The sequence below is a fragment of the Drosophila elegans genome, unplaced genomic scaffold, assembly GCF_018152505.1.
Source record: "Drosophila elegans isolate 14027-0461.03 unplaced genomic scaffold, ASM1815250v1 contig_208, whole genome shotgun sequence".
In the NCBI taxonomy this organism is placed as follows: Eukaryota; Metazoa; Arthropoda; class Insecta; order Diptera; family Drosophilidae; genus Drosophila; species Drosophila elegans.
In genome coordinates, this window is record NW_024545578.1 from 4,142,698 (window position 1) to 4,158,845 (window position 16,148).

A 16,148-nucleotide genomic window follows, 5' to 3' on the forward strand; every position below is an offset into this window, starting at 1 on the left:
CAAACGAAGCGCATGTGCCGTGGGAATCCTGCATCCCCCAGAGAAACTTAGCAACCCTTGCACCTGCTCTCACACTCTCTTCGCTCTCTCCGCCAATTTGGCATTTCTCTTTTGTCAGTTGTCGTTTTGCCGGTGGAAAGTTCGCTTGTTTGTTGTTGCCTGGATGTGAATGTGCAATATTTTTATATTTGTGGGTGCAAACAAATCGGTAAATAGCTCAAATAAATAAAAAATATCACAGAAACCCATTAAGTGAAGTTTTTGCTAAGAACAACGTCCTTCAAACAACAAAAAAAGCAAACCCTTGGGGGAGCAATTAACCTATCAAAAGTCATTTTCTTTGAAAAGAAAATAAAGCAAAATTCATGCAATTTCATTCTCTCGAACAAAAGCATTCAATCAATGCCAATTGCCTAGTTTAATTCAACAAAATCAAAACAAAATAGTTCCGGCAATTGACGAGGCGTAAACAAAATGCAAAACAATTGTTTGCCAGCCGGATTCTGCGCAGTTTCCCTTCAAATAGCCGAAGGATCAATAACCTCCTTATCAACACGGAAATAGGGGAAAACGACAACAAACCGTTGCCTTGGCAATCAAAACAAAGGGCAGCGAGAACCAAAATAAAAAAAGAAATCTGTTTGCCGGGCATGAAATAGACTAAGGTATTGATTACCGGTTTTAGCCTATGATTAAACGGAAATTAATTTCTCTGGGCCCGCAAAGTAGTGCAACAATTCCAAACACGACAAATTGTAACAAATGGTTTTCACAGGCCCATTAATAGGGAAAAGAATCTATAAATATATGCATTTTGAGATTGAACCCCCAAAGCGGTATTCGAACCGCCGACAGAAAATTCACAAAGAATCACGCGAGAAAACGACAACTCAACGCATTCGACCAAACCGGTGGTGGAAATTCCGGCGTCCAAGTTTAATTTCAATCTAAAGAGCTTTTGGGGAAAAAAGTTCAAAAAGCTCAAGCACAGTGGCTCCAACTGGGGGATCTAGATGGCACCACTTTCAAAAATAAATAATACGTGATAAGGGGTTATTTAAAAATGGTCAATATTTTGTTTAATAAAAAGAATAGACTCAGTAATATTTTATTTTAATAGATCTTAAAACTAAGTAATTGAAAAAATGTTTAGTGGATGTGAATAGGCTTATTTTAAAGACAAAACAACATTATTAATAATAATGATTTGATTTTAGTGAGGCTAACACCAGTCTTAAAAATAAAAAAATAAATAAATACGTACATATGAATATTTTTAAGTCTTATAAAGAATGTATTAAGATGTGAATTGTATGCTGAGGAAAACAATTAAACAATTTGTATATGAAACATGAGTAGGAAATCAATATTTGGAAATAAAAACACTTAAAAATGTATATTTTTCAGAAGCTGAACTTTATTCGCTACGATCACTGCCAGTAGCATTTAACAATCCCACAAACAAACCTGGATAGCCAGGAACAGCAGGATGTGGCCCGGTTCCGAGCGAGGAAGCTCTCGGGCCCTGGAAAACCCAACCAGTCAGCAAAACGCCGGCGGTAGTAGTCAGCAAGAGACGCTGGCCGATATTGAACACATATCCACAATCGCCGGATCGTTGGCCTCCATTGGATCCATCTCGCAAACCCAAATGCGATATGTAAGTTCTTGGAGATGCTCCCATGGATAAGATCTATAATTTCATATGTTTTTAGCAATGCACCAATGATGCCGGCTATGATACGGAACACACTTCTTTGAATTCGGACTTTGATGAGTCGGAACTACGGCGGGAATTATTGAGAGATGTAAGTTCTTAAAGGAAGTGTTCATCTTTTTATTTGCTTACCACATTCTTTAATATAATTTAGGGTTGTTCTTAAATCTTTATTTCATTTAATTTTTCCTAAGGGGAAATTTAATAGCCTTTAATAATTCAATTTTCTTTTTCAACTTGATTTACAGAAATGGAAACTTCTCTTTGATATGGTAAGTAACCAACCGAACCAAATATTATAGAATTATAAAAGTAAATAATTATATCCTCTCTATTGCAGTTTGATCCCGAGGGTTTTGGCGAAATATCCGTTGAGGAATTCCTGGTGGCCTTAAGGTCGCCAGAGTTCCTGTCCCAAGTGCCTATGAATAAGCGGGAATTGCTGCTGGAGCGGGCCAAGAAGGCGAAGTTGCCAACCGGACCCGGCTATGTGACGTTCCAGGACTTTGTGAATGTGGTAAGTGCGCCGCAATTACAATGGCCAACTGGCCAAGTAAGCAAGTAACCAAGTAACCAAACCAACCCATGTGCCCAAGTAACCGTGCCGTGTGTTTGTACCGGGCTGCTCATCAACGGCAAACTCGATTTAAGTGCAAACACAGGTGCAAAGTACTCGTCCAGGACGACGACCAAAGTGTAGGCTCGTGTTCAAACAGACGGAGGACAAGGCTTCGTCCTGGCCGCACTCTTGTTTGGCAAATGCAAAAAGTGCGCTTGGCAAATAAATGCAAGGCTTACGGTACACTTGAAAAAAATGTTGCATTCAAACTTTTGTACGATTTGAATGAAACAACCTTTAAAAAGCAGTCGGTTGTTTTCAAAAACCCAATCATAAATACTTTGTTTGAAACTTTAATTCACATTAAAAAAGTTTTAGTATACATTTGTTTAGGTTTACAGTTAGAAAAAAAGAATTTTCTGACCTAAATTGGCCACAGTTTAAGAGAGGAAATTTACTGACCTAAAGAAAATTGCAATCTTTTTTAAAATTCCCAATCCCATACTAACTTAAATATTTTCAAATTGATTACCATGCACAATTTTGGCCTACGTTAACATATTAATCATTAGCTTTCTAGTTGACTAATGATAATTATAAATTGTTAAATTAGTAATCAACAGATAAATTACTTTTAAAATTAATAGCGTTGGGGCAAATAAAATATAAGATTTTGTTTATTACATAAAAAAATCGGATTTATAAGTCTTTAGATAAAAACTAGCTAGCAACTTTAGCTAGCTTTAAATAAATATTGGAAACATTTTTCGAAATATTTTTTTTCGATGTACATCTATTGCTCCTTCGACCTTTTCGCAACGCTTTGCTGGACGTTTGATTGTTTGTCCTGGCTACCTGGACTCTGGCTATTTGCCCTGATGTGGTCTGAAAATTCTGCCCAGGATCTGGCTGCCTTGGATTAAGCTTCTGATGCAGCTGCTCCGGCGGGGACAAGTGACTTCCCTCTTTTCTCGGCTTTGCCTTTGATTGGCAATCCTATTGCATTTTGATTGATTCGCCCCGAGTTGATTGGCACGCAGACAAACCGCACACGACAAAACACTCATGCATAATCAATTCCAAAGTGAATATTCACTTCGCCTTGGCCGCTCGATTGTTTGCCAAAGTGTCCTTAAAGTCATGAATTAGCCAGGCTGCTATGTCCTTATTTGCCCCTCTTTGTGTGCTGTTGGTTGTGGACGAGACGAAGCCCATTCTTTGCACAATGGTTTTCCATTCACATTGCCTCGATGGAGGACATTATTAGGTCCTTGTTTGGCCTGCTAATGCATTTGTTATTCCAATTGAGGGCTGCCCCTGTTCAGTTTGTGAGGAATTCATATCTACGGCAGCAATCTGAGATCCTTGTTGTTATCGTAGACAACACATATTTCCACTTAATTATAAATTTCAATGATCTGCTGGTCGGAAGCATATGGCAAATGGACCAAGACTTGGTATCGGAGGGATCGCCAGGAATGCTGAGGAACGATGTCCGACCTGGCAATGCGCCATGCATAATGCAGTCTGATGATTGTTGCGTTTTCAACAAAAGCTCGCACGTGACAAATCCTTTTATGGCAGCGCACAGAACTCGGGGATGTGGAGGTAAATGCGGCTGTGGTGTGTGGTGTGTGTGGTGTGCGTTGTGGCGAGGACGTGGCCAAGGCGAATGACGCCACCGAGAGGGGTGCGATGTGTTGAACGTTATGACAACTGGAGGCACGAGGCTGGCCGGCTGGCGACTGTCGTTTGTCTTCCCCGGATCGGTCCGCATCTGGCCCGCCTCGCAGGTTTTCTGGCTCTGGCTCTGCCACTGGCTCAGGCATTGGCTTTGGCTTTGGCTGTGGACCACGCATCGGGCATCCAAACATCAGGCACAGCAGGCGACGGCAGCCGGTCAAGAATCAATCTGTGTGTGTCCCATGGCCAAAGACGAACTGGGTATGCTCTTATCTGCAGTCAACTTGGTTGCTAAAACAAAGTAAATTTATAGCGGCTTGAGAAAATTTCTTTGATCGGGACTGTAATCTTGCCCCTTTCAAAAACACCTTAAAGAACCTTGCTTTTAGATCGAAAATAGTATGATCCTATCTATATCATTGGCATAACCTTACAGGAGAGTTATTATCGATAATTTTGCCCTTGCAATATTACATTTTTATGAGTTTAAATATAAGTAAGTATAATACATAAATGCTAACTATAAATGTAAGCTATTAAACGGATTCAAGACGAAAAAACACTTAATAATTTTAATTAAACTAGCAATGATTTATAAATAATTTATCCCCTACAACAATAAATGTTGATTGCAGTACATTTTATATACAAATGTCCACTATAAATGCACATTATGTGGAAAATCAAAAGTGATTTAAAAATGTAATCCTCTATTTATAAATCAAATCAATTTTAAGAACATTAAAAGTTAAACATCGACAATTGCAAAAAATCGTAATATTCGTATAAACAGTATACTTACTTATATTTGAGCTTAAAACACTGAATTAGTAGATTGATCTTGGTCCTCTTTGGTTTTAATTATTTTACAGTGGGGACTACAATGTTTGGCCTTTGGGAATGAAATTTTGCTGACCTTGTCTTTGGCAGCTCCTGTCTTAACCCAAGATTTAGAGACCCTTCCATTGAGGGGTATCCACTTTTAATTGCAGTCGGTGGTGGTGGGATCGGGCAAAAAGCAGGAACGCCGCCAAGGAGCATTCTTGCATTAATCAGAAAGTCAACGGAGCTGCCAGGCATTCGATCATTCGATCATAAACGAAAGCAATTGCGCACAACTGGTCAGCCTGGCCTGGTGATGCTATGGGGTCCCAATCCCAATCCCAGTCTCAGTTTCTGTTCCTGCCTGTGTCCCGGTCCAACCCGACCCGATCCGGTCCAGTCCGGCTGCCATTATCATAATCAGGAGACGCAGCTGGCAGACGCCGAAGCTCCAGCTTGATATCAAGGCAACCACAACCACAACCACCAGCTGAATCTCAACCGCAACCTGTGCCGAGCACGCACCAAGAAATTCCAGCGGTTTGTCTTGAATGGGCCAACTGCAGAACGGTCGCTCCTCAGAGGAATGCCAGTGCCAGCCAGTCAGCCAGCTGCTGTTCTGCAGCCTCTCCTCCTGGTGCTGCATCTCAGATCGGGTTTATTGAATAAACATTGGAGTGGTGCATTTAGAAAAAATTCTAATCAATCTTTGTTCAGAAATCAATTTTATAATTCCGAAAATACCCAAAAATCTAAATATAGTATGCGCTTTTAATTTTTTAACTTATATTTGTATTTTTTAATACAAGTTACTTTTTCAAGAAAAACAAAATATATAGGATCTTTGCAAAGACTGGCTTGAATTATTATGTTTTGTTAAGAGAAAATGTTAAAAGCATAATTTTTGTATTCCTGATCGAATTTTTCCTGAGTGTTGTGATGCTCTCCTCTCGACTCCTTCCTGCTGATCCAGCCTCCGCCGAGGTGGCGTCTGCTGCCGCTGATCTGCAGGTCCGATTGGCGGCGGAATCAGATCAGATTCGGACTTTGGAGCCGCGAGTGCGACTTGGTTCTGGGCTGCGGCCCCAAAGTAGGTGCAAAATGCCTTGCGCCTCGGACTCGGGGGAACAGAACCTGGAGGCGATCTCTGCGACGCGGTATTAAATCAATGCCAATCCATAAATGGCCTACGCGGCGCGCGTAGATTGAATTGGAATCTCTTGGCGATTTCATTATTCTGCAATAATATCGCGTAAATCGAGTGAGGGGCTGCGAGATGAGCGTACATTTCTGGTTAATTATGAGGCGGCAGTCACTAACTCTTGGCGGCAGCTGCTGGCTTATAGGGTATCAATTATGGCCTATTACACATTTTTCTACGTTAAACGATATCAATATTAATGATTGTTTCGCTTACGGTTTTATTACGATTGCTTAGGTCAAAGTATTTGTTTCCTTTAATAATAGTATTAATAATTAGAAGATTGATTTCTCATAACATTAGTTAATTTCTAAACATGAATACTTCGTAACAACTTCTTCAATTTTGTAGGTTCCGATATAATTTACCATTTCCATAATTGAAGTTGCTAAAAACTTATTCTTTGGCAATTTTTTAAATTTTAACCAACGGCAGGTACTTTGCTTAATGTCTTCCGCACTTTATGGAAAACCTTGAACTCGTTTATCGAAATGTACTTAAGGTTTTCCCCGTTCATTCCTTTAATCGTTTTTTTTTCAGTCCGCGCAAAAACAGGAGAATTTCATGTTTATTCCGTGATGGCTGCTTGACTCTTGAATTGTGCACGAAGTGGACGTGACAGTGGCAAAGATGATGTCGCTTCAGTGCTACGGTGCTTCAGTTTATGCTCCGCCCACACATCCTGAAGCTTCCTCCATCTCGACCCCCATGTCCTGGTGCAATGGTGGCTCTGCTCCACCTTCTCGTTTTTGCTGCCGACGATGTTTGGTCAATGGTCAATTTGGCAGCCGTTTATTTTGATTGTTGTGCATCCGGGGCAAGGATAACGACGTGCACACGAAATGGACCAGGACAACCCAGACCCCTTTCCCTGGCCTTCCGTTCCTGGCACTCCTTTCCACTCATTTTTTCCCCCTTTTGGCTGCGTTGCAATATTTTTGCCATCGTCACGGAATTCACCGATAACCGAGGCGAAAATGGTGGGGCTTTGCACCGTGGAGCGTTCTCTGTTTGGCATCCTGCGGCGTCATGTCCCGTTCACATATCTCGCAATGATCAGTTTTGCATGTTTTTTGCACCTGCAGGTGTTGTTTCCCATTCATATGGTTTATAGGTCGTATAATCCGCGCCACCAACTTTATCTGCAAAAAGGGGAAATCGAATTTTTGGGCAAAACGGAAGAACTGCAGCGTAATCCTCCCACACTTGTAGTGGGCAATCAAATTAGATTCGTGGGCTTGGAACTATATACACTATTCACAGAGACATTCACTTTATGGGGAGACAACTAATTACGTTGAATAAATTTAAATGGGGTGCGCACCTGACATTTACGACGACACCATAAAAACCTGAGCAGCTACTAGCCGGGGTCAATGAATGAACAAACTGCATTCCACCTATACGTACACAAAAAGAAAATTTTTTAAACAACTGTTTTAGAGAAACAAGAAATTGTGGTTTGGGTTGAACTACATTGGAATTTTAAGTCTAGGTTTAGTATTGATTGTAAGTTAAAAGAATTTGTTATTCACAAGCAAGGGCTTATAATTCCCAACAAAATATTCAGAGTATGATTTGTCTGTAAGACACATCAGAGATCTTTTACAAATAAAGGTATTCAATTTAAAATATTCCCTAATAAATAAAATTGGCTTGGATAAACAATAAAACTTCATTCTTTGAAGCATTACATCGCGTTGTAATTCCCAAACAAATATTCAGAGTAAGAATTGTGAAATCAAAAATCTTTTATCACAAATTTTATTTAATTTTAAATTTTCCCAACTGAAATTCATCAACTCTGTTAGAGTCTTGATATTTTATTATTAATTTTAATCATAAGTTCCTCTGGGCAATTTGACTACTCATTTTTTTCTGTGTGTACTCCCCTGCTCCATGGCCCTTCAAGCTCAAGTGCGTCGCATAATTGTGCTAGGAGGAGGGGTTGCAGACGGAAGCCCAAGCACGGGGTGCGCATCATTAACATTAACCTTCCAACCTTTGGTGCGCTAATGAGACGGCCAGTGTCCAATTTTGACCATTGCACAGCGCATAGGACACGCGCTTAGACTCGGGTTGGCGCCTCATCGCTACATGGCAGTGTAGTCTCCTCATCTCCTCATCGGCAGCTGATTCCCTAACGATTGCGGCTGCTCAGTGGGTTGGAAAACTCTCTGCGCTATTTGTGATTGTCCCGAGCGATCCTATATCCGATTTCCAGCACGCCCCTCTGCTTCGGCTCGCAGCGCAAACAATGCGTGAGGCTCAAGTGGAAGTCTCTTGCGGCGGGGTCCTTAGTTCCTTGGTTTTCGTTTTTTGTCCGAGGCAATGATGGAGGCACCATTTTTGCCAATCCTCAAACAAAGTAAGAGTGCCTCGCGTGTCATTCCATTTCCGCCTGCCTCGAATCGCAAATCAAATACAGCGTACCGAAGGAGCAGCTGCCAGGGATCCTTGCTCCTTGCTCCTTACTTTTGCATACATTGAAAGAAATAACTGATCGAAAAGTAAGAAAGACTGTTCAATAGGTTTTGGGAGAATTTACTTACAGGTAACTGCTGCTACAAGACAATTGTTTAATTTGTTGATCAATTCAACCGTGTTTTTATTGTGTTTTTTAAGATCAATAATTAAAACTGATCATTTAAATGTAGATGGGCTTATCTAAGACCTATACAAACTTGTTTAGGTGATACCATTTTAACATTATTTAAAAATTTATTAAACTACATAACTGCTACTACAAAAGAAATGCAAGATTTATTTTATCATTACTGTGTGCTAAAAGACAATTTAATTAGAAAAGGGAGTTATGGTATTAACATATTAACATTATTTAAAACACAAATATTGCCAATTGTCAATTTAAATTTATAACTACTTAACTAAATTCAAAAACACAAAAAGGGTGCATTAAATTAAGCAGAATTCCTGGTCAGTCTTTATTAATTATCTAAACTCAAAAGTATCGCATTATTTCTCTGCGTGCTCACGCATATCCTTAATCCATACTTGTGTGAAATCGTATATAGCTTTTGATTTGCAGCTCATTCAAAAGCCAACGGGCGACGACTTCATCCATCCATCCATCTCAACTCTCTTGGTACAAAAGACGGCGTCAAAGGCCAAGACAAGTCAAGGTATTCGTACTTTATAGAACACTCGACGATTCTGATTGCGATTGTTGATATGCAATGGAAGTGGCTGTTGGATTCCGCAGCTTGTGTGTGTTTTTATTGTTCTAACGACGGCGGCGGCGGCGGCGGCGGCGGCGGCGGCAAATATACAGGAAACTGCAGAAAGGTGCAAACGAACTTCCGCTCCAAATCAGTTTTCGATTTGCTTTTTCCTTGGCTGCGCTGATGCTGCTTTCCATATCCATTTCAGCTGCTGTTTGCACTTTCCTCGCCTTCTTTTGTTTGGCACGCGCATCGGCAGATGTCACCTAGAATGTGAAAATGAGTTAAATGGGGAAGTTTTCTGGTTTTTTATTTTAGCATACTCCTACACACGCCTCAATCAATCATCATTCAGTAGCCACTACGGCTGAAAGGCTGATTACCCTGTAATTAGGCAGCAGGATCAACGTAGGACCTGCCAAAAATACGGGAAAAAACAAAGAAAAAACAGGCAAATGTGAATTTAATGAGTAAAAATGTGATAATTAGCTGGGACCCCCGAGAAGGCCGACAAAAGGCCAGAAAAAGAGGGCGTGCATGTGAGCCCAGAGCCCATCCCGCATCCTTTCATCTGCGGGCTAATTACAGGACCAAGTCATTTGGCCAGCCAGACAAGTGCATCCGTTTGGCTGTAATTGCCGTGTTTGTTTAAGATTCAGCCCATGTTCGGTTCGAGCTACTCCACCTGCAGCGATTCCCAAGCAACGCAAATTGAATTAGGCCTTGGCATAATATTGTCATTCAATTAGATGATCTGGCCGGGGTCAGGTGGTTTTCCTCGGCTCCAAGGTGTTTCGTCCGTGCAAACATCAACATTTCCAGAGTGCCAGAGACTTTCGACCTGCTCCTGGGCATGCTAAATATGACATTTAATAAGCTGCCAAAGAAAATCAAAGTAATTGAGTGGCAAGGCAAATTGTACATTTACGGTTAATTGAGAAATGTTATTGTTGGCTTAGCTTTTATAAACATTAGTAATTGTATCTCCTTAAATTAAAGAAAATATTTACCGTGCACTAATAAGTAAAGAAAATGTTGTTAATCAAAGAGCTTTGTATTTCATTTAAATATATTTCGTTATGATTTTCATTGAAGTTTTTAGTTACTTTAAATTGATTTTATAGTTATTTTAAATATGGAGACGTTAAATTTTGTACAATATTTAGTTTGACTATTTTTATTAGATTTTAATATCGGAAATATTTAGTTTAAATTTAAACCATAATCAACTTAAACATAATGCATATAGAACAATTAAGACCAATCTTAAAACCATTATTTTCCAAATTATTTCAAATATTTGAATATTAACTCAATCAATTTAATATGCAATGTACCTAATATTATGATTTATATATTTACATATAATTACATTATTATTACTTATCCATTTTTCTATCAGCATGCGCTTTAATTTAATTTTCTATTACTCGCTTGCTCTTTTTAAATATTTTATATTATTGTCATGATAATGCTGTGTTCTGTGTGCTAATGGTGTAAAGCATTCGCCTTTGTCCTTTAATTAGAGAAGTACAGAAGTACAGAAGTACAAGTACAGAACAATGTTAATCAAATAGCTCATTTAATAAGCTGCAAACCATGATGACCACGTTTTACATTTTACATGGTGACCCGGAAATAAAGCCATTGGGCATGCACCATGCACGACCTTCTCATCCTCCAGCTCCTTTTTGTCCGGCCAGTTTATAAATATTGCTCAACTGTTTGGAATAAAAATGTCAACACGACGGCCGAGGCCGTACGCAATGCATAATAGAGAGGGCACACAATACCTCCGAACCTCCGAACCACCGATCCTGTGGACCGCCAGTCATCCTGCCACCGGAGCAACCGCCGGAGGAGATGTCCTTTTTTGCGCATAGCCACAGGCCGGCAACAAAAAATACGGAAAATACATATCGCCGTGTTTGTGTGTTTCTGCTGCAACGGACGCAATTCAAAGGAATTGTGTGTGCTACCCAGTACGCCGCCAACGTTGTCCTGTTGTCCTTTTCCCTCACCTCTCACTCCTCGCTCCCGTCTGCCGTTTGACCATGTCCGCTGACCTCATCCCAAGCGTTAAATATTTTGCGTCAATTTGCCGCCCAGTCCGGCAAAAGGTGAATGAAGCGAGGATACAGCAAAGGACATAATAATAGCCAAACATTAAGAGCAAAAAGGATATTTAAGCTTTAAAATTATTTAATTATAATGTTATAATAGTTACTAAATACTTATAAAAGAGCAAGCAATATTAGAAAGAATTGAACACTACATTTTAGAGCTCAATGAACTTTTTCTTTCATAAACAGAGTTAAATTCTTTAGCTTTGATTTACAATATTGATAATTAAAACACAAACAGAAACTTTAGCCAAGGCAATCAATTGAAAACGATCAAACCTAATGTCGCCCTTTATTTTCGCTTAAAGCCAAAACGAAATTATTAATTAATTAAAAAAAATTAATTATTTTTTAATCATTTATAAATTTCCGTATTTTACTTTTTTTCGTATATTAAGTGGTGTTTTAACAAATATTTTTTTAAAAAGTGTTTTAAGGACTACCAAAATGTTCCCTATTTTTCCGCTCGGTACTGTAACGTATACTTTTTAACACCGTTAAATGACAGGGAAGTCGCCTACCTGGTGACGTCATGTGGCGAGAAGGACTCCTTTTCCCTGCGTCCAGGATAATGACATTATCAGCCGCAGCAGCCTGCGTCCGCCAAACAAACGATAAGCAATTATTTGTTGGGAATACAATTTTCCCCTATTGGCCCTGTTGGCACTTTGTTGTGATCGCTTGATCTTGCCGAAAAATGCGATTTGTCACCCGGCCACAATGCGTGTGGGTGTTCCCATTGTCGACAACACGGTTTCTCAGCGCCTTTGTCTGCAAATCGTAACAATTTAATACCCAGAAAATTGGCCCAAATCGGAAAGTCGGATATAAAATCTGATTATTTTTGATGTTGGCGGTTCGAGATCAGCTGGGCATTGTGCAACATTGTTTTGCACCACCGTTTTGCAGCACTGACCCGCGCGGAATGAGAGTGGAAAGCGTAAAGCGGGAAAAGTCATTTACGCACGAGAAAGTTGTAAAATCAGTGTTATGTGTTAACTGTGTTTAATTAATAATCGTAATGGCTAATTGACAAGGAATTAAAACACTCAATCAGGCAAACAGTGATTTCACCGCGTAAGTTGTTGACTGATGCGAAATTAAAGGAAGTTAAGTTTACTATGTGAATGCATTTACCGTATGAAAAAGCACCCACATGCACTTTAAATATTTTAGGTAACATATTTTAAACTGAAATGTGGGAATTTATCAGTTTATTATGCTCTTAAATCAAATTTAAACGGGATAAAAAGCAATTTTAATCTAAGCACACCGACACCGACTATAAAACTGAAACTGCAAAATACCCCTTCTAGTGCGTGGGAGCGAGATAGTAGGAGCCACAGCTTCCAGTCGTCAAGAGGAAATTTATCAATTAAAAAAAAATTTGATAATTACTGCCATTAAAACACAACCAGACTAGCGCTGATTAACTAAAAGCTGTATAAATTCCCCCTCACCCAAACAGGCGGAAGTTACTATTTTGTGCCCTAAGGCCGCCGTGGCAAGCTTAATTTGTGGCCTTTTTCTTTCGCAATCTTAATCGGGCATTTTAATTGCGTGTAGGCTTCATTTGGATGCCGTCCCCACTTTTAATTAAACACAATACACATTTTCCGCTTTTTGCGGATTTTTGCCCGCTTTGTGGTTGTTTTAATGGCCGTCATCGGGGCATCTCTGCTAACATCTTAATAACATAATAAACATAATTTAGTTGGGCCAGTCACACGCATTAATGTTTTGTTCATAATTTTATGGCTCGTTTAGTTTTTTGGGGGGTAAAAGATACACGACAATCCGCAACAACAACATCAGCAAATTGCGAGTGGGGCAGCAGTAGCCATGTGGAGTGTTCCAGCTTGTGTCCTTGTTTCTCTTACGAGCTACATATTTCATCCTGTATTAACCCTCTACTGGGCGACGGGGGGTTACAATACCACGGTGACGGTGAAGCACTCCTCCGGACTCACTAGAAACTCGTGCTTACGGGTTTTGACGCGCAGAAAGCAAAGCTTATCATCGGGATCCAAATCACGGACGCAGCTCTGGGCCAACTTCAGGAAACTGGTGTGCAGGTGCTTCACAATCCCCTGGGCCGTAGTCAGATCGAAGGATGTGTGCAGCAGACTATCCATAGCATTCTCCGATACCACGAATCCCTGCGCCTGTTCCGTGATCCTGTTCGTGTTGTCCGTGTTGCGCTGCACCACCTCCTCCATCGCCTTTAGATAAATTTTCGACATTTTGAAAAGAGCTGGAAAACTAAAAAATTTGTTTAGTAAAAATTGTTTTTTAGGTATGAGTATGATCCGTATTCTAATGTGACTGTCAAGAGACTGAAGTTCTATAGGGTCTCCAGTGCTATATTCATGAATTTAGGGCACTAGCTTACTGGGATTGTAGGTATATTTGATTGCAATTTGTACCCTTCCTGAAAAGTCCAAGTAACACATTTCAAAAAAAAAAAAAAAAGTAATAGTATCCTAAAGTCTTTGATTTTAAGTTTTTTTTATATTTAAAAGACCCTAAAAATGATCATTTTACCCTTGCTGTGAATTTCTATAACTGGAAAGAAACTTTTAATTAAAGGACTTGCTCTATTAATATTTTTAACATGTAATTAATTGAGATTTCTTGATTAATGAGTCTTTAAAACTTAATTTCAGATGAGCGGCAAGCGGACACGTAGCTTCAAATGTGCCGTACACCATCGAGATCGTGAAGTCTGCTCTGAGAACGATTTCCAGCTAGTGCTCAACGAACCGCCACTCTTCCGAAAAATGGTGCATGCTGTGGCCATGGAGATCCTGCCCGAGGAGCGGGATCGCAAATATTACGCCGATCGATACACCTGCTGTCCGCCGCCATTTTTCATTATCCTGGTCACTGTAGTAGAGGTGGGTTAATGGATTGGTCCCCCCTTGATTAAACCTTAATTTCACATTATTTTTTTGAACAGCTCGGCTTTTTTATATATCACTCTGTTGTAACGGGTGAGGCTGCTCCAAGGGGACCTATACCCTCGGACTCCATGTTTATCTACCGACCGGATAAGCGGCACGAGATCTGGCGCTTCCTCTTCTACATGGTCCTTCATGCCGGGTGGCTTCACCTCGGATTCAATGTAGCCGTGCAGCTTGTTTTTGGCCTGCCATTGGAGATGGTCCACGGATCCACAAGGATCGCCTGCATATACTTTTCGGGAGTGTTGGCGGGAAGCTTGGGCACCAGCATCTTTGATCCCGAGGTGTTCCTTGTGGGTGCCAGCGGTGGAGTTTACGCTCTGCTGGCCGCTCATTTGGCGAATGTCCTGCTCAATTATCACCAGATGCGTTACGGAGTCATCAAATTGCTTCACATTCTGGTTTTCGGTAAGTATTTTAAATACTTAAAGTTAATGAAAAAAAATATATCAATGTGAAACCTTTTTACTTACAGTTTCCTTTGATTTTGGCTTTGCTATCTATGCGCGCTATGCCGGCGATGAACTGCAGTTGGGATCTTCGAGCGAATTTGTGGCTCTAGATCAGACTGAAACAGTGGTTGCCGTTTCGTTTGTGGCCCATTTGGCAGGAGCCATAGCTGGCCTAACGATTGGTCTTTTGGTCCTCAAGAGTTTCGAGCAGAAGCTCCACGAGCAGCTCCTCTGGTGGATCGCCTTGGGAACTTACTCAGCGCTGGTGGTCTTTGCCATCGCCTTTAATATTATGAATGGATTTGCCATGTTCAATATTCGCGTGGAAAAGATCCGGGTGACGGAAACGTATTTCAACGATTTCCAGGTGTAAAGTCCCCGGAGGATTTGATTCGTCTTTAATTGATATTTTGCTTAAATTTTGTTCATTGCGTTCGGTTGAAGTTTTTATTGTTTTCGGACGTCAATTAAGTTTCCCGTTTATTGTTTTGTTTGCACTATATCTGAAGAATCAGATATTTATCTCGTATGCTTACTTGTCATTCGACGTAAATTATTTTGTTTTGTTTGCTAGTTAAGTACAAACAATATATCGTAAGAATTGTAAGAGAATATTTACAACAAATCGAACTGATTAGATGTAACATAATGCTCAAGGAATAACACATTTTCTATATATACGTAAGTATAACTGAGGAATCAGAAGACTTTGTTTGAGCTAGGAATAAAACTCCACAATTAAGCTGTAAAATAGAAATAAAATACAATTATATAAATGCTTTAGGGGCTATATGGAAACCGATATTGGCAAACAAATAACTCATTCTAAATTAACAGGCCTTACAACAAATTGAGATAACTACCTCAAGATCACAACTGATAAATAATGTTATATATAGACAAAAAGTTTATAAAATCGGTTTCAATTTGATATAGCCAAGCGTAAATCAGCACTGCCAGCTTTAGGGGATACATTAGAATAAGCACCAACAGAGAAAAGCATAAATTTACATATTTTGTATTTACACAGTTTGTTTTACTTGTAAATAAAAATTCAAATGGAAACTAAAAATAAAGAATTTAAACTTAATCAGAGGTCAAAGTTTTGTGGTGTGGCTACACTGGAAGTCATAATCGAAAGATGCTAAAGGGTTAAAGTTTTAAAGTAGCAAGGCTGCCACCTAGTTTCAAATGATCGCGGGGTGGACACACTGACCGCGATCGCCATTGTATGGCGTCCTTTCATTAGTGCTTCCGTGAAAATTCCTTGAAATTGCCTTAAAAAGTGAGTTATTGTACGATTTAACCGATTCGCGTGCTGGCCGATAAGGCCGGGCCATCCATCCTTATCATTTCCATGAGTTATGACACAATCCGCTGGCAAAAAAACTACAATTTCGCTCGACGCGACACGCGTGCACCTGCGACAATCCTTCGTTCTGGTGT

At 40.0% G+C, this 16,148-nt stretch overlaps 2 protein-coding genes and 1 long non-coding RNA gene across 4 annotated transcripts; 1 reads left to right on the forward strand and 2 right to left on the reverse strand.

Moving 5' to 3' along the window:
* Positions 1-181: 181 nt before the first annotated feature.
* Positions 182-15,726, forward strand: LOC108146182 (protein rhomboid). 2 transcript variants are annotated; one of them, XM_017272089.2, is made up of 8 exons: positions 182-208; positions 1,408-1,660; positions 1,716-1,808; positions 1,966-1,989; positions 2,058-2,234; positions 13,954-14,184; positions 14,247-14,658; positions 14,726-15,726. In XM_017272089.2, the coding sequence occupies exons 2-8, from the start codon at positions 1,490-1,492 to the stop codon at positions 15,073-15,075; spliced, it is 1,458 nt and encodes a 485-aa protein (XP_017127578.1). In that variant the 5' UTR covers positions 182-208; positions 1,408-1,489; the 3' UTR covers positions 15,076-15,726. The 2 variants fall into 2 exon arrangements, with proteins under 2 accessions (XP_017127578.1, XP_017127579.1); XM_017272090.2 differs by lacking the exons at positions 182-208; positions 1,408-1,660; positions 1,716-1,808; positions 1,966-1,989; positions 2,058-2,234 and adding an exon at positions 12,202-12,364.
* Positions 8,943-10,294, reverse strand: LOC108146184. Its single transcript, XR_001774464.1, has 3 exons — positions 9,850-10,294; positions 9,488-9,579; positions 8,943-9,430 (listed from the first exon to the last, which is right to left on the reverse strand). It is a non-coding gene; the product is annotated as an uncharacterized LOC108146184 (long non-coding RNA).
* On the reverse strand, positions 12,900-13,628 carry LOC108146183 (dynein light chain roadblock-type 2). Its single transcript, XM_017272091.2, has one exon. The coding sequence runs from the start codon at positions 13,528-13,530 to the stop codon at positions 13,216-13,218; it is 315 nt and encodes a 104-aa protein (XP_017127580.1). The 5' UTR covers positions 13,531-13,628; the 3' UTR covers positions 12,900-13,215.
* Positions 15,727-16,148: the final 422 nt, after the last annotated feature.

Coding starts and splice junctions, on each gene's coding strand:
- LOC108146183 (XM_017272091.2), bottom strand. CDS start 13,530: ATGTCGAAAATTTATCTAAAGGCGATGGAGGAGGTGGTGCAGCGCAAC.
- LOC108146182 (XM_017272089.2), top strand. CDS start 1,490: ATGTGGCCCGGTTCCGAGCGAGGAAGCTCTCGGGCCCTGGAAAACCCA. Junction 1,661..1,715: donor CGCAAACCCAAATGCGATAT/GTAAGTTCTTGG, acceptor ATATGTTTTTAG/CAATGCACCAATGATGCCGG. Junction 14,185..14,246: donor TCCTGGTCACTGTAGTAGAG/GTGGGTTAATGG, acceptor TTTTTTGAACAG/CTCGGCTTTTTTATATATCA.